At 35.7% G+C, this 21,471-nt stretch overlaps 1 protein-coding gene across 3 annotated transcripts in view; it reads left to right on the top strand.

The window, feature by feature from the left end:
• The window catches only part of LOC136036197 (V-type proton ATPase 116 kDa subunit a 1-like), an 82,799-nt gene extending 61,328 nt beyond the window's left edge, over positions 1 to 21,471 (top strand). For all 3 annotated transcript variants that reach the window (XM_065718283.1, XM_065718284.1, XM_065718282.1), the window contains exons 10-16: positions 5,078 to 5,311; positions 9,200 to 9,437; positions 10,596 to 10,711; positions 11,572 to 11,682; positions 16,106 to 16,310; positions 16,975 to 17,146; positions 21,155 to 21,471. In XM_065718283.1, the coding sequence (XP_065574355.1) occupies positions 5,078 to 5,311; positions 9,200 to 9,437; positions 10,596 to 10,711; positions 11,572 to 11,682; positions 16,106 to 16,310; positions 16,975 to 17,146; positions 21,155 to 21,248 (1,170 nt within the window). In that variant the 3' untranslated portion in view covers positions 21,249 to 21,471. The remainder of the gene's footprint in view (positions 1 to 5,077; positions 5,312 to 9,199; positions 9,438 to 10,595; positions 10,712 to 11,571; positions 11,683 to 16,105; positions 16,311 to 16,974; positions 17,147 to 21,154) is intronic.

Raw genomic sequence — 21,471 nt, 5'->3', positions numbered from 1 at the left:
GGGAGTTGGGGGGTAGGGTTAACTCTAAAAAATTAGAAAAAATTATGTATATTCGACTTACGAAAGAGTGATCGTATCTTAATGAAATTTCATATTGAGAAGGACCTCAAAACTCAGATCTCTTATTTTAAATCCCGATCGGATCCAGTGTCATTAGGGGGGGGGGGATCGGAAATCTTGGAAAACGCTTAAAGCGGAAAGATCAGGATGAAACTTGGTGGAAAGAATAAGCACAAGTCCAAGATAGGTGACTGAAGTAGCCGGACCGAATTCGTTCTCTTTGGTGGAGTTGGGGGGGGGGGAGTATTTCGGAAAAATTAGAAAAAATGAGATATCTTTAACTTACGAACGGGTGATCAGATCTTAATGAAATTTGATATCTAGAAGGATCTTGTGCTTTAGAACTCTGATTTTAAATCTCGACCAGATCTGGGGATATTGAAAGGGAGTTGGAGGGGGAAACCGGAATTCTTGGAAAATGTCAAAATCGAGGTATCTTACGAATGGGTGATCGGATCTTAATGAAACTTGATATATAGAAGAATCTTATGTCTCAGATGCTCCATTTTCAATTCGAATCGGATCCGGGGACATAGAGGGTTGGAGGGGGAAAACAGAAATCTTGGAAACCGGAAACCTTGGAAAACCCTTAGAGTGGAGAGCTCGGGAGGAAACTTGATGGGATGAATAAGCACAAGTTATAGATACGAGATTGACATAATTAGTAGGGATCTGTTCTCTTTGAGGGAGCTGGGGGTTATTAATTTGGTAAAATCAGAAAAATTGATGTGTTTTTAACTTAAGAATGGGTGACCGGATCTTAATGAAATTTGATATTCAGAAGGAACTCATGTCTCGGAGCTCTTATTTCACATTCCGACCATATCTTTTGACACTGGGAGAAGTAGGAGGGGAAAACCGGAAATCTTGGGAAACGCTTATAAATGTCGTAGATACGTGATTGGCGTAACCGGACTGGATCCGCTCTCTTTGGTGGAGTTAGGTGGTGGGGTTCAGTGCTTTGGTGAGTTTGGTGCTTCTGGACGTGTTAGGACGATGAAAATTGGTAGGCATGTCAGGGAGCTGCACAGATTGACTTGATAAAATCGTTTTCCCCGATTCGGCCATCTGGGGAGCTGAAGGGAGAGGAAAAATTAGAAAAATTGAGGTATTTTTAACTTACGAGTGGGTGATCGGATCTTAATGAATTTTGATATTTAAAAGGACCTCGTGACTCAGAGCTCGTATTTTAAATCCCGCCCGGCATTAAACCTCTGATTTTCCTTTTAAAGCAATCTATTGATTCTTAGAATTTTGCCAGAGCTCATACCATATCAGCTCTTGGCTCTTCCGACCTCGTCACAAGTGCCATATGAGCTCGTAGCTCTTGTTCTATTTTGAAAATTGGAGTAAGCAATAATAAAAAACTAAAAATTTAGGAACTTGGATAAGAGAGTGGGGAAACTAGGTTTAATTTATCTTTTTCGCAATCTTTGTATATTCTTTCGCATGTAACGGCAATACATTGCGGACTGGACAAGGCATTTTCCTCTTTGGCCAAGGGGATAGGAAGAAGGGTCTGTGAAGGAAATAAATATCCTGCATGAAAGTTTCTAAGTGCACTTCTTGCAAAAACTACTACTACTACTAATAATAACTCACTGCAGCACCAAGCCGCCTGAGGCCAACACAGCTACGCACACTCCTCCTCCAACCTAATCTATTTAAAGCCTCCCTCTTTACACCCTCCCAGGAAGTTCCCATTTCCTTTAAATCTTTATTTATGACATTCTCCCAACCCAGACAAGGACGACCTGCTTTCCCTGTAGCCCCAGAAGGTTGGCCAAAAAGGACAATCTTCGGTAATCTGTCATCCTTCATCCGTAGAACGTGGCCTAGCCATCTCAACCTTTCTTTCATTATAGCCCCAGAAAGCGGGATTGAACCACACTTTTCGTACAACCTACTGTTTGAAATACGGTCAGTCAGCCGGGTACCCAGAACAATCCGTAGGCAATTTCTCTGGAAAACATCTAGTAAATTTTCATCTGCTTTTCGGAGTGCCCACGCTTCAGAGCCATATTTGACCACTGTCATCACTGTAGCTTCCAATATTCTAATCTTGGTTTGTAGGCTTATCTTTCTATTCTTCCAAACTTTTTTTAACTGTGAAAAAACACCCTGAGCTTTAGCTATTCTACTTTTAACATCTTCACTGCTCCCACCATCTTTACTAGTAATACTACCAAGGTAACTGAAGCTCCCAACCTGATCAATCTTTTCGTTACCTAATGTCACCTGTTCATCTTCACTTATTCCTAGCCTTAGTGACTTAGTCTTCTTAACATTAATTTTCAAGCCTATTTTAGCACCCTGAACTCGTAAAACCTCTAAAAATTCATTCATTTTGCTCACACTTTCATCTAATATGCTTAAATCATCAGCATAATCTAAGTCCAGGAGCGTTCTTCCTCCCCATTTGATTCCATGGTCTCCAATTGCCTTTCCTGTGCTCCTTAAGACGAAGTCCATCAAAATGATCCATATAAAGGGGGATAGAACACAACCCTGCTTAACTCCTGATTTAATACAAAACCAGTTGCTAACCTCATTTCCTACCTTAACCGCAGCAGTATTATTCTCGTACATAGCGCAAATCACTTTAATGTATTTTTCTGGTATACCATATAACGATAAGACCTTTGTTAACGCTGTTCTATCAACAGAATCGAAAGCTTGCTCATAATCGATAAAACTAAGGAACAAAGGTGTTTGACAACGAAGAGACTTCTCAATTATTAACCTAAGAGTGAAAACATGGTCGACACATCCTCTACCTTTTCTAAAACCGCATTGTTCTTCCCTTAAAACTTTGTCTACAGCATGTCTCAGTCTAAAAAGTATCATATTACTCAGTAATTTGCTACCTACATAGACCAGACTAATGCCTCGATAATTACGACACTCACTCTTGTCACCTTTCTTGTACAGTGGTTTAATTAAGGTTTTCCTAAAATCATTGGGTGCTTCCCCTTTTTCAAAAATCATGTTCATAATCTTCAGTAGCTTATTCCTAACCTCAGAGCCACCATATTTAAGGAACTCATTAATCATACTATCAGCACCTGGGGCCTTATTATTTTTTAATCCTTCTAGTACTGTCGCTAATTCTTCCTCACTAAACAAATCTTCCTTCACATCCAAGGTATCACAAACATTTTCATTTTCATCTATATCTTTTCTTGCAACTGTATCTCGGTTTAGCACATTCTCAAAATGTTCCACCCATCTTTCTTTAACTTTTTCCTTATCGCTAATTGTGGCCCCATTTCTATCTTTAACTGGGACTAGTCCGGATTGGCTACTCCCTTTCAATTTATTAACATGCCAGTATAATATTTTACTATTATGCCGTCTAGCCGCATCTTCTAGATCCTCAGCAATTTTCTATTTTGAAGAATTTCGGGTTTCTGTGCGCTCAGGAGTATGACTCATTTGAGGGACCTCTTTTAAATGACTCATATAAGGCATATCTGATCATTTATATGACTCATATAAGGGAACTCTGATCAGATATACCCTGGGAAAAGACTTCACAGCAACTAATGGAAATACATTATGGGAATTGACATGTATTCTTCACAAGGCTCCTTCTCTTTAGTATCTTTACAGCCAACCTTTCACATCTTGTAGCTTCAAAAAAAAATAATACAATTTGATGTTTTATATGCCATTGAAAATCGTTCAAATTAGACATAACCATAATGTGCAGATTGATATTGAGCAACGGAATATAGTTTTTTGAGAGACTTTTGAAGTTGATTTGCTTACAGTTTGTGCCGTCTTCTGAGACAACCTAGATGTCAAAATGGGTCTTTGGTGATAATATTTGCCGAAAAATACAGAATTCAATATGAAGTGAGTTGTTTTTATTCGGAAAATATCAAAAGTAAAGACTACGGTGGGACACGTACAAGACTTCATAGTTAATTTGTAGGGACATTAAATTATTTTAAATAAAGTAATTAAAAAAATTTGAGTATACTTGGTAGAAATTAAAATTCAAAACAACTTTCATATGTTTATGTTTAATGACTTACAATGTGTTGTGGAGGCACGATATGGTAGCTCCTTAGTATTCCCCACAGTCACGGACGTGTCGTGAGAAGCTTTTTGGGCATATATGATATGAATAGCCGCGCACTTACATTTACCTGAGGGGGGAGGAGACTATGGTGGGAAATTTCTACACAAAGTTCCTTTGAAGCAACCCCTCCCCTCACTCGCTGAAGAATTGAATAATCATTAAATGAAGTGTATTTCTCATGTTTCGACCCGTCTTTTCCAGAAAACGGTAAAAAAAAAAAAAATATAAAGTGAATGATTGTTTCTCTGGCCTTGCTACGCCAAAGATATAAAGGGTGGGCCAAAAGTCACTGACCCTACATATTTTTCAATACATTTTTTATTCCTTAATATTTTTTATTTTCTCAATGTTTTTTTTTTCAGATCCCGGAAATTAATTATGGAGAAATTCAGTACCGTACAGCGTACGGTATATAACGGGATACGGTATACGTACAACGTACGTTATACGTATAACGTACGGTATACGTACGTGATAGAACTTCAATTTCTATCGCCTTGACTTTATGATACTAAAATTTCATGCATATAATTGTTAAAATAAAAAAAACTTATTTGAAATTGAAATGCCTCAGTGACTTTTGGCTTACCCTGTATAACCATACATGACTGGTAACCCACTTGTTAATAGGATAGTGCTGCTATACCAGCAAAAATCAATATTGGAAAACTCTGACCCGGGAGAGTCCCGTCTCTATTGGCATCATGTCACGATAATGTCTCGATCTGAAAAATTGTCCAGTTCAAGATGTTATCACCTGAGTACTCCTCTTCTATAGAGCTCAGTTCAACTGAATTTTGACTTTTCTGGGGATCTTTATTTTTCCAACTTTTTGCAAACGGGGAAAAAAGTCGGCTCAGAGGGCTAGCATAAGACTGCTTGAAGAAATCGACTGGTTATAAAAATTGTTAAAGTTCTTTTTCTTTTCAGATTTGGAACATATTCTTTGGTGGACGTTACATCATTCTTTTAATGGGCTTGTTTTCCATGTATACTGGTCTCATTTACAATGACACATTCTCAAAATCCATCAACATATTTGGATCGTCTTTTTACGTAAATCTATCTGTCCCCGAAATCATGGCTGAAAAAGAGCATATGCTTGACCCGAAAAACTCATACACTGGAACACCTTATCCTTTTGGATTGGATCCTGTTTGGATGGTTCGATATTGATTTTTTTTTTTTTTTGTATCTCTTAATTAGAACCTGATCTACCCTAAGCTAATTTGTGGACATTGTGTTAGCATCAGTTTTTCCTTGATATTGTACTATCAGGTGAGATATTTACACCTTGATCAATACGCCCTCATTCTAAAATGTTTGCGTTGCAATATAAATAAAAACCAGCTCTTGCTTCGTGAAAATTCTCCCTTTTCTAATTAAAATGTGACTTTGAGGTGTGTTTTTTGATTACGGTCCGTTTTATCATAAGTTTACTCTATATCTTGACATGGCTACCAAGTTTTTGAAATACTTATCATACCTCGAAACTAATTTTAAAGTAAACTCTTTATAAGAACTTGCTGCTGGCTCCAATAACCAGGAGTTCACTGGTGTTTTTACATCTTCGTCATCTTTTTAACGGTAACCGCTGCCACCAGGTGGCAACCGGTTGAACTGGAGGCGAAATATGAGTTTCGCATATGACGCCCAAATCAAGGCAACAGAACATGGAATGGAAACACACACACTCTCCTGAAAATTTGAAGGCCGAACATCCTCTCTCCCAGCGCAAAATCATGTTGTCGGTGTTTAGGAATAGGCATGGTGTTTTTTTTGGTCGACTTCATGCAACGGAGGAACCACTATCAACCCGGAAGCATACTACCTAACCCTCAGAAAGCTCTGCAGAGTGATTAAATCAAAACAAAGAACTTGGCATGCTGACAAAGGAAATTGTCCTTCTTCAAGACAATGCTAGGCCTCATTCTGCTGGTCAGACCTGTAATTTGTTGGAAAGTTTTGGCGGGGAAGATTTAGATCACCCAGATTTAGATTACTTCACCAAGATTTAGATCACACAATACAGTCCTGATCTTGCGCCTAGTGATTACCGCCTTAGCAACACCTTAGTGGGAACCTTCTTTTTTTAATAGTCTGTGGTAACTTTGAGCTGGATGTAAAATAGGCTACACATAAAAGTACAGCCAAAAAAAAGTATCAGTAAAACAAACGAAAGCTAAATAGCCCTATAGCTAAAATAATAAAAATGTTAGAATTATAGTGCATATCAGTAATGGACATAATATTTATAAAGATTAATCAAGACTTTAACCAAGAAATATTAATCATCAGTATGACACAACTAATGCTAAGAAACACTTTGTTTGTTGAAGATGGACAGTCATTCCATTGCCCCCATTTTTTTTTTTTTTTTTTTTTTTTTTTTTTTTTTTTTTTTTTTTTTTTTTTATAAAATTCCGATCTTTTGGATTTATTTTTATAGTTATTTACAAAAGTTTTCCAGTGCAGTCTTGTATTATAAATATAGAAATGTAATTCTCATCTTTCTGCGTTGATGGTTTGCTTCACATATATTAGATCAAACAGTTCGTGGTAACGAACTGTAGAAGGAGCGACCCGGCTCAATAGTAACCAAAACTCTAAAAATTTTGATACCAATACCTACATCAAAAGAATCGTATTTTAATGCTGATTTTAAATATATAAGTTTCATCAAGTTTAGTCTTACCCATCAAAAGTTACGAGCCTGAGAAAATTTGCGTTATTTTAGAAAATAGGGGGAAACGCCCCCTAGAGGTCATAGAATCTTAACGAAAGTCACGCCATCAGATTCAGCGTATCAGAGAACCCTACTGTAGAAGTTTCAAGCTCCTATCTACAAAAATGTGGAATTTTGTATTTTTTGCCAGAAGGCAGATCACGGATGCGTGTTTATTTGTTTTTTTGTTTTTTTTCCAGGGGTGATCGTATTGACCCAGTTGTCCTAGAATGTTGCAAGAGGGCTCATTCTAATGGAAATGAAAAGTTCTAGTGCCCTTTTTAAGTGACCAAAAAAATTGGAGGGCACCTAGGCCCCCTCCCACGCTAATTGTTTTACCAAAGTCAACGGATCAAAATTCTGAGATAGCCATTTTATTCAGCGTAGTCGAAAAACCTTATAACTATGTCTTTGGGGACGACTTACTCCCCCACAGTCCGTGGGAGGGGCAACAAGTTACAAACTTTGACCAGTGCTTACATATAGTAATGGTTATTGGGAAGTGTACAGTCGTTTTCAGGAGGATTTTTTTGGTTGGGGGGAGGGGTTGAGAAGAGAGGGATATGCTGGGGGAACTTTCCATCGATAATTTGTCATGGGGGAAGAAAATCTCCATGAAGGGAGCGCAGGATTTACTAGCATTATTTAAAAAAAAAACAATGAAAAAATAAATATGAAAAAGTTCTTTCAGCTGGAAGTAAGGAACAGCATTAAAACTTAAAACAAACAGAAATTATTAACCATTTGAGGGGCTCACCTCCTCCTAATACCTCGCTCTTTACGCTAAAGTATTTTTAGTAATTTCAACTATTTATTCTACGGCTTTTGTGATTCTGGGGTCATTCTTAATGAATTGGGACAAAATTTAAGTTTTAGTGTAAAGAGCGAGGATCTGACAAGGGGGCGAACCCCCTCATATATGTAATAAAAGTATGAGAATACAAAAGTTCTTTACGTAAGCTAATTTATAAGTTACGTAAATCTTTTACAAATAAAAATATTCGTAAAAAATTAAAAGTTCTAGTTGTCTTTTTAATTAACCAAAAAATCGAAGGGCAACTAGGCTTCCTCCCCCGCTCTTTTTTTCTCAAAATCATTCGATCAAATTATGAGAAAGCCATTTTGCCAAAAAAAAAAAATGCAAATTTCGTTTTAATTATTCCTCTGCGGAGAGCCGAAATCAAAACATGCATTGATTCAAAAACGTTCAGAAATTACGCTCTTTACGCTAAAGTTTTTTACTGTTTTAAAAAGAAGAATTGAGAGAAAGAGTCAAACTTTAGCGTAAAGAGCGGGGTGTTGATGAGGAAGCAGCCTCTTTCATATACGAAGTAATTTCTGTTCGTTTTAAGTTTTAATGTCGCTCCTTACTTTCAGTTAAAAAAACTTGTTTTTTTTTTATTTAATTTTGAATAAAGAACCCTTTGCTTTGTTCCTCAGTCTAATAAAGAGTAAGTTTTAGTAAGTTTGTAAATTTCAACTTGTTCTTGTTTATGAAGCAGAAATATGTCTAAGGACACCGTCTACTCGAAAATGGTGTTATTGGTGTTAAAACACCAATGTTTTTGGTGTTATTAGTGTTAAAACACCAATAAACTGTGGAGATTATTTGACCATATGAACGCCATATCAAAATAAAAACTGGTGAGGTGTAATGCGTCAGTGGTTAGCTTTAGAGTAAACCTTTTGATGTTTATATTTCCCGTGTCTTGTGAACATCGTATCCCAGACAAGGTTTATCCCTCCATGGGGTCTGTTGTTTCCAAGATGAAATTAAAAAGGTCTCGTTTCATGCGCACTTCACCGGTAATTTCTGGTATGTGGCCTCACTATTCATGTTCTGCTTTGACTGAAGGTCGTGTTTTCTGCTTAATCTGCCTCTTTATATTACATTTTTTGAGGTGTTGGTTGATTTCCCTTATTTGCTAACATCTAAAAAGTTTTTATTAAATATGGATTCCAGCAGCATTGTCTCGGGCAACCGTTTGCTAATGCAATTTGGAAGGCTTAATTGAAAAAAGAATTGGATGTTTTTGTTTTTTTTGCATTGTTTACATATATATTCAGCAGTCTTGTGATCATTGTTACAAAAAAATATCTCGTTATATCATATAATTTCACATATAATAATGAATTGTACATTCTTATAAGCCATTGGTATTTATTTAACGCGCTCTCAAATTCGTTAAAAATGGATGAATTTGAAAATTATTCCTCTAAAACTGCAGGTGCTGTGAAAATTCTTTCACAGCACCTTTCATATATATATATATTTTTTTATTATCATATATATTTCATATATATTCTTTATATATATTTTTTTTTAGATTTCTGACAACAAGATTACGTTCTTCAATGCTTATAAGATGAAGATCTCCATCATTATTGGTGTCATCCATATGTTATTTGGTGTCATTCTTGGGCTTTGGAATCATAGTTATTTTAAGCGAGCGATGAACATCTATTGTGAATTCATTCCGCAGATTATATTCCTTGTCTTTCTCTTTGGTTACCTTTGTCTTATGGTTTTTCATAAATGGGTTTCCTACAGTGCCCAGTTTACAGGTTAGTATATATTCAATTGCGTTAGTGAGGTTGGGAATCTTATTTATAAATTGAGTTCGTCAATATGCACAATTCTTTATGCAGGAATATATGCTAAAACAACAATGTGGAAGCTGTTACCCACTTCATGCCACCGCTGTTTACGCTGAAGTTTAACTTTCCCTTAACACTACTTCGAAATTAAAATCAACCGTGAAAGCGTCCACTTTTTGATTTTTAGGTGGGGGGGGGGGGGTATAGAAATACCCGAAAATGCCTGAAATTGTCTTTCAGGTCATAGCGTCAAAACTTTAAATGTGGGGGGTGGATAGTTGTTGCTTCTAAGGGTTGTACTTCGTCCCTTCCAATTTTTTTGCAGGTAAGTCTGTGAAACATAATTTTATGCAATTTTGAAAAAGGCTTATGCCAGCTTTGCCTCTCACTCCGACTATCTGTCTTGGCTTTTCTCCAATTAGCCATGGCTCTTAACTTTTTCATCGCAGTCCACCAACTTGATTTTAGTTCACTTTATTTCAAACGAAACATGCTTCTACGATAGTAGAGGAGTATTCACCTTCTTAAAATCCGTATTGCATGGTTTGTCTTAATATGCTAGTGCAATTGAACGGATGTTTGCAGATAAACCTCTTTCCGTAAATCTGAAGGACATCCTCATGAAAAATTAATAAGTTACATATTCATGCTACCATGCAACATACAAACGCCGATTGCAAAGTGTTGATATTTTTGGAAAGTTTGATATCATGTGTCAATACCCGATACTTTAAAGTATAGATTTTAAAAATAACTTTTTGAGGGGTGTTTCCATTGAAAAATGTCTTTTTTTTGTATTTTCTTTGAAAAAATAAATAAATGCAACGAAATTTCCCACCACTAGATTTCAGAAAATGAATTTTGCCCCCCCCCCCTTTATATTTTCGTGAATTGACGCCGCTGTTACTTATATTATGTTGCGGGATGGTCCAGGCCTTGGGGGTATAAGGTGAGGGTTGCGACAGACCTTCTTTCTCTTCCTATTGCATTGGATAGATACCCAGTTTTGCCTATGTATGAAAATATAATCTAGTGCTTCCTGGCATTTATATTCTTCCAGTCACAAATTTGCTTATCCCTGCGTTCAGTACTGCGTGGATTTAATTTTTTTTTTTTAATATTTAGGACGTTTCAGTGAAGCTTGTGCCCCATCAATTTTAATTACATTTATCAATATGGTATTGATGAAGTCTGCAGAGACTACCGGAAATGAATGTGAATCGATGATGTTTGCAGGACAGGTACTATTATGTAATATTTAATCTCTTCTTCTTGACAGAGTTATTTTTGGTCACTTCCATTTTTTAAATAAGTCTGACTGTACCTGATATCGACAATAGGCGTGTGATTTTGAAACTAATTGACAGGTAAACAAACAAGACACAGTATTAAAGGTGGCTGGACTGGCAACTTGGAGCACGTGTGATGTTTTTTTGGGAAATATATCCGTCAGAATGGTAAATTAAAAGTGCATTCCTTGGAAATTACGGAGATTCTGGGTAGATTACATTCAGGCAGAAAGGGATATCTTCACAGTCTCAGAGGCTATTGGATTTAGCATCCAACAAAATACGATCTTATGATATGACTTTGGTAAAAAAGAAACAACTGTCAATAAAATGTCAGTAAAACAAATTGAATAAAAAGAAAAAGAAAATATTACTTTCTGGTCACAAAGAGTTTCCGGGTCATTTACTAGATTTGTCAGAGAGAGTTAATAATAGAGTTCATTCAAAATTTTGGGTTGTAATTATTTTGTTCTGTATAAGTATGTTTTTTTTATACTTTAGATTTTCTGCTGATGACAACCACTGGTTTATGTGGTCGAAATATTCAGATTTTTGTATCTATTTTCACCGTCTAATAAAAGGACTTATCCACATTTGAACTTTTATTTGTTTGTCATAGAAAGGCATTGTGGTCTTGGGAAAAATAATATATAATTTAAGATATCACGTCGAAAGTAGAAAAAAATCATAAAATGTGTTAGTTTAAAATGTACGTAGTTGGACCATTTAAAATAATTCACTGGTATATGAGTACAACCTCTCGGTAAGCTTGCTCTAATATATTTTGGTTCCTACTCCCGTTTTATTTACAGGAAGGAATTCAGAAATTTTTAGTGATCATCGCCCTGCTTTGTGTGCCCTGGATGTTGTTGGCTAAACCATTTCTTCTCCGAAGCCAAAATAAGAAAAGGGTAGCTTTACTGGTATGTTTCTTTTGAAGATATTCAATTTATTTACGGTTGTTTTAAGTTTTACATAAATGTTATAACGGTTAAATTAACGGTTAAGTATCGGTTATTATCTTTTTAAGACCCATAGAATTATAGTTGTATTCAATTTTCTGAGGCTTTGAGTGAAGGAATAGTGTAATGAGCAGACATACACGCTTCAAGAGTTTCTTAATCCCCTTTGACCTCATGTTTTTTCTAGATAATCACCAACATAGTCGGGATAACGATGAAATAAAAATTTTATAATAGTGCTTAGTAGTTGCGTAATTTTGTTTGGTTATCAGTGACAAAAAAGTTCTGGCATTGTTCCGTAAAAATTAATAATAGGAATTCATTCTTAACCTGAGGTAAAAAATCTGACTGTTTTTTCTAAATTATTTGAAGGGCATAAAATAAATCACAAGTCTTAGTGAAAAAAAAAAACAACAATTTCTTGTCTATTCGTGCGTATTAGACAGACTTCTTGTTCTCGTGCCTGCTTCTTATCGTAATGTTTCAAGGAAGATAATATCTTTGGTTTCCGAGATCTATAGTTTAGTTCAAGGAGAAAAAACGAGAAAATGCTCAGAAGTTTTTAGCGTAGATAAGTGTTATTTAGGATGTGCAAGTTATACTTTTTGTAATATTTGAAATTAACTGTCAAAAGCTGACATTAAAAAAGGAAAAAAACACTTTAAAAGAGAAAAAAGAGGGAAGGATTATATAAACATAACCTTAAAATAGAACAAAACAAAATTTGCTCTGGGTAAAGGAAAATTAAAAATTGTACAATGGTACTTGTACCTGAATGAGGACATATCGTTACATGATTGTCTAACACAAAGGAAAAAAAAACTACCAAAAACCAACACAATATGCAGAGAACAGCCAAGGGCTACCAAGTTCATGGTTAGTAAGTACAAATTTAACCCCCAAAAATACACAACACCCATAAAAAAGAATCCAGTACAAAGAAAAAGACAATATATTATTGGTCAGGGTCTATCAAAGAGATACCTCCTGCTTGTGTGGGTTTCAGCACTTTAGTGATAGCCACGAGAACTTCGTCTTTCGAAGCATATCAAACGGCCTCCGTGAATTTCCTAGCTGGTAACTGCAAGATATTTAGAAGCTTTAAAAAATTGGTCCCTTCGCTTTTATGACGCCAGTCTGAAAAGAGATGTACAAGCCTTTTAAGTCTTTTTTCACGATTCAGTGCTACCTTTCACTGGCACAAGTTTTAATGCCAAAATTTAAACTGTCTTTTAAAATTAAATATGCAACGTCTACAGGCATGTGTACAGAGGACATACCTATAACGATGTTAATATCAAGTTGGTCATATCTGAAGTTCGTAAGCTTTTAAAGAAGCTTGTTTCTATGCTTATGAAACCATGTTTGAATATACTTAAATTTCTTGGAAGATATTAACATTCTTTTGTATATTATTTGGTATCACCTTTAAGAAACAAGGACTTGCTGATGCTAGGGGGTATTAGTAACCGTAATTTACTTTTCTCCAGGGAGGTTCTTTGGGCACATATGGAGAGGAGGTGGAGGCTGATCAATTTTCTTGAGTATAGTATCTTTTATTAATAATATATTTAAAATGGTAATCTAGAACATCAAAACCTGGACGTCCCTCTGAATAAAGAAAATTAAGACTAAAAATAAATTGATTGTTTGTAAGCTGAAACAATTGAAAGAAACGGTTGAACTGAAGATGCAAATAAGCTGTAAAGTGTTTATATAATCGTTTAGATCCCTAAATAGAATCTCGTTAACTTAAATCTTGGCGGCCCGTTCCTCTCTCTCTCTCTTTGTCATCTCTATTAATTTACTCCATCTTTCGCTGGTTTTCATTCTGTACATTAGTACCGGGGGGTTGAGTTCCGATTGATGAAAACAAAGTTTTTCCTCAGTTTCTTTCGCAAAAAACTTTCATTTTATTCTGTTCGGTAACTTTATTTATATTGAGCAATTATTCTATGCCACTGAAAATCGAATTAAATATTAATCTGCTCTTCAAAATTCAATTTGAGTGTCGATAGTTTAGAAGAACAGAGGTTTGCTGCTACTGTTACTAACAACTCCCTTAGCACCAAGCTGCGTGAGTGCTACGCAGCTACGCACGCTCCTCCTACATCCCAATCTATTCAAAGCCTTCCTCTTTACATTTTACCAGGAAGTGTCCATTTCCCTTAAATCTTTCTTTAAGACATCCTCCAACCGAGGACGATCTACTTTTCGTTATGTCCTAGACAGTGTGCCGAAAAGGACGGATTTTGGTAATCTGTCATCCTTCTTCTGCAGAACTTGCCATAGCCATCTCAACATTTCTCTCATTATAGCCCTAGAAAGCGGGATTGAACCACCTTTTCGCACCGCCTATTCCTTGAGACAGGGCCAGTCAGTCGGGTACCCGAAACAATCCCTAGGCAATTTCTCTGGAAAAGATCTAACAAGTCTTCCTCCGTTCTATCGGAGCGTCCACTTCATATTTTTAATGTTTGTATTTATTCAAATATTTTTTTTTTGCTAATGTCAGTTTTGATTTAGAGGAGGCCATTCGACAAAACAAGCAGTTGCGTCTCTTTTGTTAGCAATAAATGATTATTAAGATAGTAATTTCCATTTGTCTACTATTTTCTATGATGCGAAAGGAGCATTTAGCCCTTCAAGCCATTAAAGTTTTTCTTTTTGATAAAATGAGAAATTCGGGCATAAGAGCATAAAACTAATGAAATCGTGCCAGTGTGGAGGCAAAATTTGCGGCAATCGTTGATGGAAATCTATATAACTTAAACAGCCTGAAGACATAGGTGTTCCTCGAGGTTCAGTACTAGGTCCCCTTTTATTTTTGATATATATATATTAATGATCATCCGCGAAGTTCCCTGGAAAATATTAGTCATGGAGTTATATTTGCAGATGACACAGCTGTATCTGTTAAAGCGAGGGATTCATCTACACTGCTTGAAAATTTCATTATAGCCCTTACTTCTGTTAATCAATTTTTTTTCAAAAATTTAGCATTAAATTTGACAGAAACTGAATTTATGGTTTTTCTCGTTCAAAACGTGCTATTTAAAAAATTCTGTTAGAGCTTAAAATCCTTAGAGTCGACATCATACCATTATTTAGGAGTTTTTCTTGATCCCATTATGTCATTTCAAAATCATACTGATCTTTTAAGGGTAAAACTTTCTCAAAATGTTGGTTTTATTTGTCGTTCGAGAATGTTTTTTTTCGTTTTAAAACTGCTACAACACTTTTTAATTGCTTCTTATTGGATTCTTATACGATTCTTATACGATTATTTGTCTTAATACTTTTTGGACGCATATAAGACCACTGCAGGTGCTTCAGAATAGAGCAGTGACAATGTTCGGAAATTTTTACATCAGCTATAGATACTTGAAAGTGCGTCAGAAACAGAAACGATTTTTTTTTCTTCTTAAATCTGTTAGATTTGAAACATTAAAAATCTCTATTGATTCTGTCCCCTCCTTCGGCTCATAGGCGTTCTAGAACATACTGAGCTACTTTTATTAGCTCTGAAAGGTCTAGGTTTTTAGTTATATACCAAATGCGAAAATAGGAAGTTGAATGATAAAGCACAAACTGACTCATCCCAGAAATCTCAGCTTATGTTATAGGAGGAAATGTTAAAGATTGTTTTGTTGACTAATGATGATGGAATACTAAAACGAATCTATTAGTTTTTTTGTTCTTTTTTTGTTCTTTTTTTTTGTGTGTGTGTGTTTATTTTGCTGTGCCCATGTTGAGGTAGCCTCCCATGCCCTTTTGCCCAACACTTTTTTGGTTAATCAATCTATTTTTCGTTATTGTTATGATTATGACGAGATCTATGGCTCTATTTATTATATATTCTAGTATTCATATACCCAACTTTACGAGCCCTGCTCTCCGTGAGAGGTTAATGTTTTTTTATAACTTTAAATGAATTAGATAAAACATTTTAAATACTAGATTTCATTATGACATCTGATTACAATTATCATTTGTCCAGAAAGCCCAAATGAATCAATTCCTTCTGGCAAAATTTCCGCTATACCACCTCAATTCTACCTATTCCAAGTATATACGTTCAGGGGTCTCTAATTTCACCAGTAGAAGATTTATAAAAAATATCAAGGGGATGGAAGGGGGGAAATGAATGTTCCCAAGTCGTGACCAATCTAGGTCAAGCCAGTGACCAAGCTAGGATCATTGCCCGTTCTACCAACTGGCCTTATGCCAAAATAACGGGTGAAACAATATAGAAGTGCTATAACTTTTTTGGGTGCCATTAACTGGACTTTGATGTTTTTTTGTTTTTTTTTTCTTTCTTTTTTTGAATCAATGATTGTCTGAGAGCCTTCTTTTTACCATTATGAGTAATTTACAATTCCAGACCAACTTGGATCATAATGGTATTGACCACGAAGATCATGAAATTTCGTCTGAGACTCATGGGGGCGGTCATGGAGGTGCTGAGGAATTTGACTTTACTGAAGTGATGATTCATCAAGGCATTCACACCATTGAATATGTTCTTGGCTCCGTTTCACATACAGCTTCCTACCTTCGTCTGTGGGCTCTAAGTCTTGCTCATGCTCGTAAGTATCCTTCATTTTTCAATAATAATAATAATAAAAAAAATGAAATATGATCAGTTCATTTTCAATATGATCCGTACAGTATTGTTTAAATATTGGCTATAAAGGGCATGATATTGGATAATTGTTGTGTTGTTTTTTTTTCACGTAAGCCCCATTTTTCCCTATTATATGATTATGATATTACTTTTAATTAATTCGAACAACGAATGCCCCCTTCTCCCTCATTCCTCACTGGTATGGGGTGTATCTTACCATCCATTCAAATCTGTTAAACAGCTATTATAATTATATCCAGCCTCATCCCCCCCCCATCAACCCTTCAAATCTGGCATTATCTGAGATGGCCAAATATGGCCGTCTCTGCAATTGAGCAGTTCAATTGCTGGTTGTATCAAATTATTCTCCCAAAGCATTTTCACTGTACCAAGCTTTTTGTTATCATTACTCAGCATTAATCATTAAAAATTTAGTTTTTTCAGTTTCGTCGTTAACCTTGAGGTAACTTTGTCATGCTGTCAATGTGATTGCGATGTTCATTACATTATGACCAACATTAGCGCTATATATTATGCGTAGTAATATAATGTATATCAGTGATATTGTGATAATTAGCGGAATTGTTCATGAATTAATGATTTGTTAATTAATTTTTTACTTTCAGAGCTTTCTGAGGTTCTGTGGTCTATGGTCATGAGGATTGGGCTAAGTGCCACGGACTGGACTGGAGGGATAATGCTTTGGGTTATTTTCACTGCGTGGGCAGCACTTACTGTTAGTATTTTGGTTGTTATGGAAGGATTATCTGCTTTTTTGCACACTTTACGTCTTCATTGGTAAGTTCTTTTTCTTGCATTTTAGGAATTTAGGGGAGTTTTGCCACTGTTGTATTCCCTAGTATGCAATCTGTTGGAATTGATCTTAAAGTACAAATAGAATTAAGATATGTCTTAATCATTTCAAAATATCAACAAAAAGAGGGCACTCTGTAATAGATGTATTTCGAATTCTGACATAAAAATCAGAGCGAGATAGATGGGCATTCATGTTCTAGCACAATAATTATATTTCGTATGAGTCATGTCATAATGATGTGGTTTGCTTTGAAGAATTGTATAATGTCGCTAGTTAGTTTAAAAAAATTAGTTATATAAAAATCGGAAATCAAATTGACGATTAAAAGAAACTTAGGTCATTTAGTAGTTGGTAACAACCTTGAAAGCGAGTTCAAGGTGGAATAAGGGATTGATGGAAGTTTGTGTTCGATCTCCGCTTATATGGATTATTTCCATGCATCTTGTCTTAAGGAAATCAACAAAGGCTGTGGGAGACCATGTTTCTTAAATGAAAAGATAAAAATCTACTGTTATGGAGAAACAAATTTAGATTATGCAAATGATTTGAGTGTCCCAGGTAAAACTGTTGACGAAATGGATGAGTTTTGATTGAAAAGTTTTGAGAGTCCAAGAATTAAGGAATTTGTCCATATGGTCTCACAGAAAACTGGACAACATCATGCTCAATTCTTCCAACCCCATGAACTTTAAACTTGGAAAGTCAGTTTGAATTCAGTTGTGAGAATTAGATGTTCATTATAGGTAATGGCTCATAATTAGATATTCACTATTTGTAATATGGCTCTAAGATAAGAGGCAGAGTCATGACTATACCCTGGATTGGTGAGGGAGGGGGATATAAAGAACGGGATCTGAAAAAAGTGACAAGTTTTTCCCTTGTAACACTATTTTGGGAATAGTAGTTTTCGCTCAGGTCTAACTGAACAGATTTGCATTTATCAGAAGAAATATTTTATAAGTTTGAAAGAGCCTGAAACCATACACTACTGAAAAAATATACACCAATAAAAGATACACTACTGAAAAAGGTATTGTCAAAAATTTGGGGTTGATAGTCTCATACCTTGAACAACAAGGAAAATTGCATTTTCGTAATGTCTACAGCCTCTTTGAGTAAATAAATGATACAGCTTGCTCTTGCAAACTTGAAAATAATTTATAGATTTAAAGAACGTGCCTTCCTGTTCAACGAAAGAAACGAAAGATGTTCGTCTCAACGGGTGCAATTCTCTGGACGGATTTCACCCAGAAAATAATTCCTAAGACCCTTTTCAGACCTCCTTAGGTTTTAACTTATCTGGTGCCCCCTTGGTCCACTATCGAAATATGAAGAATGACTACTCTATAAATCTATCTTCGGGAATATAACAAATTTATAATAGATGGAATTTGAAGTTCTGTTTTCGCTTAATTTCATTAGAAAAGTTTTAGTGTTTTTTATAAGCTTTTATTGTGCTTGATGTTATGATGGACACATCGAGTTTGTGTTGTTTAAAAAGGTAAATCTTTAGATTGAAAGAATGAGTGAGGCATTCAGCCTGTCATATTTATGTGAAAATTCTGGGAAATTTATAAAGTTCCTTGTTACACTCTTTCCTTTGATGTCCTTAGACGCACATTCTTTCTTCGCTTATTGGTTGATGCGGGTTGACTCAGTAAGGGTTGGTGTAAATCTTCAACCCAGCATAAAGATGAAGATTTAATTACGATTGGAAGAAAAATAGAATTAAACTACAAAAAATGATTTTTTGTTTGTTTGTTATGGTATACTTTTGGAAGATACATAGCTTCGTGATGCACTGTGCCTATGTGCGTTAAACATTAGTGGCATTTGGACGTTAGTGGTTAGGGAGAATATTCTTTAGTACAACACTCGAATTGGGTCTCTTTTTTTTAAAGTAGAGAAGGGCTTCGTAACCGGGGGTGTGAGCACCCTTTGGGTCCCAAAAGATGACGTCCGTGATGATTTGTTAAAAATGAAATGGATTTCTGTAGATTACCTAGTATGGTACGTGAACGAATGCAAACATATTAAAGCATAAATCCATGGATAACTGAAGATAAATTAAAGAAATACTAGCTGTTGGGGTGGCGCTTTGCAATCCCCCCCCCCCGCGCACAAGTCGTTACGCGCCATATTAGTTACGCGCCATTGTAGTTGTGTCCCTGTGTCCCACCTGTGAATGTAGATAGATATATATATATATATATATATGTGTTTTTAACTACGTAAAACTTGCGAATATACAACATTCTTTGCTGTCCCATTGTCTGTGCATATAAATAGATTGTCAGGTTTACCGACTCATGAACATGCAACATATAATTGTCCATGGGATAAACAATCCGTGTTCAGATCTATACCTCATTATTCTAATGATTGCCCTTGAGTTTTGTTGATGGTGATTGCTAATAGAACATTCCTTGTGTCCCCGTCGTCATTTATATATCCCCCTGTGCCCCCCGGCGTCCCCGTTGTAGTTGTGTCCCTTTGTCCCGGTCGTCATTTATATTCCCTGTGTCCCGATGTTTTTTTTTCTTTTTAGTTTTTTACCTTTTTCCCCTTTTTTTAAGTTTTTTTCTTTTTAGGTTTTTTCTTTTTTTAGCTTTTTTCGCGCCATATTAGTTACGCGCCAGGTCTCTGGCATTTCTCAATTATTAATCTTAGCGTGAAAATTTGGTCGGCAAATCTTCTACCGTTCCTAAACCCCACTATTCTTCTCTTAAAACTTTATCTGTAGAATATCTGAGTCTAAAAGGTATCATCGGGCTAAGTAATTTGCTTCCTACAGAAGCCAGGCTATTGCCTCTATAATTACCACCCTGACCCTTATCACCTTTTTTATGCAGGTGTCTAATTAGATCTTTCCTAAAATCGCTAGGTACTTCTTCCGTTTCAAAAATCTCATTGATAATTTTCAGTAACTTATATCTCAACTCATATACCGTACTATTAGCACCTAGGGCGTTATTATTTTTTAATCTTTTTTGTACTTATAATAATTCTTCCTCACAAAATAAATCTTCCTCACAAAATAAATCTTCCTTCATATCCAAAGTGTCACAAACTTGACATTTTCTCTATACCTTTTCCTATAACGCTATTATGGTTTAGTACCTTCTCAAAATGCTCTGCCCATCTCTCCTTACCTCTTTCCTTATCATTAATTGTGGCCCTGTTACTATCTTTAACTGTGACCAGTCCAGATTGACTATTCCATCTCAATTTATTAGCATTAACTTACCTAGCTGTAAGTAAAATTCATCTGGGTCAGTCTCAACAAGAGTCGAAACCCTGCATTGACATCTCGAGCCTATTACCTCTGACTCATTATATATTCATGCCTACAAATATCATGCTAATACCGGGAGGCGACCTATAATAGATAACTTAGCTAGGAAGAAGTTTTTCAGCCCACCGAACCCAACCAAACCCAGAAGAATTATCCATTCATCATAATCAATACAAATGCTGTGTCGTTTACTTGGGTATAATTTCCTCAATGGGCGTCACTCCTCAAGATCACCCTGTAACATTATTAGCAGTCACATTTTGGTTGACAAAATTCGTGAAAAGCCACCCTGGTGTCACTATGAGGCCACGCAAGCAGGATTTCACTGTCGTGGATGAGGACGGATAAAGGTATCTCCGTTCAAAGAAAAAGATAGCTAAAATTATGCACGATTTGGACGTATTAGTATGAGTGCTGAACGGTCTACAGTGTTAGCCCCTTAAATGCATTATAGTAATTTTAGGAGCTATTTTAGACTGAATTTAATAATAAATAAATAATTGACCATTCAAGATGATAGAATTCTGGAACATACCCATAGAAGGCAGGTCATCTCTAGGCTTTTGTGTTATTCGATTACTCACCCAAGTATCCAAGAGAGAGATTAGTAATTTCTGTAACAAATGACGATACATTCAGCTTTAAATCGGTTCATATTCAACAGGTAAATTAATACACTTTGTTCTTGTTTCAGGGTGGAATTCCAGAGTAAATTTTACGAAGGCGCTGGGTATATTTTTACACCATTTTCATTCGATAAACTCGCTGAAAGTTCAGAAGCAGAATAAAATAGACTACAACACTTATTATTTTTATTGCTTTTTTTTATTAATTTCGCTTATCGGCACAGTCCGTGGCCTCATTATTAAAATTAGGATGAGATCTTTGGATCCAGTTTGTTTCTTTGCTAAGTTATTAATGACGGTGTAAATTGTGCTGTGGTGTCATAAGCATTTCTATTTTAATGTTGTCGTTTTTGTTTGTCGTAAATATACAGAATGAAATAAGTTG

Source organism: Artemia franciscana, chromosome 15 (assembly GCF_032884065.1).
Source record: "Artemia franciscana chromosome 15, ASM3288406v1, whole genome shotgun sequence".
Classification (NCBI taxonomy): domain Eukaryota; kingdom Metazoa; phylum Arthropoda; class Branchiopoda; order Anostraca; family Artemiidae; genus Artemia; species Artemia franciscana.
Note: the sequence above shows the minus strand (reverse complement) of the source record. Positions and strands in the feature narration are given on the sequence as shown.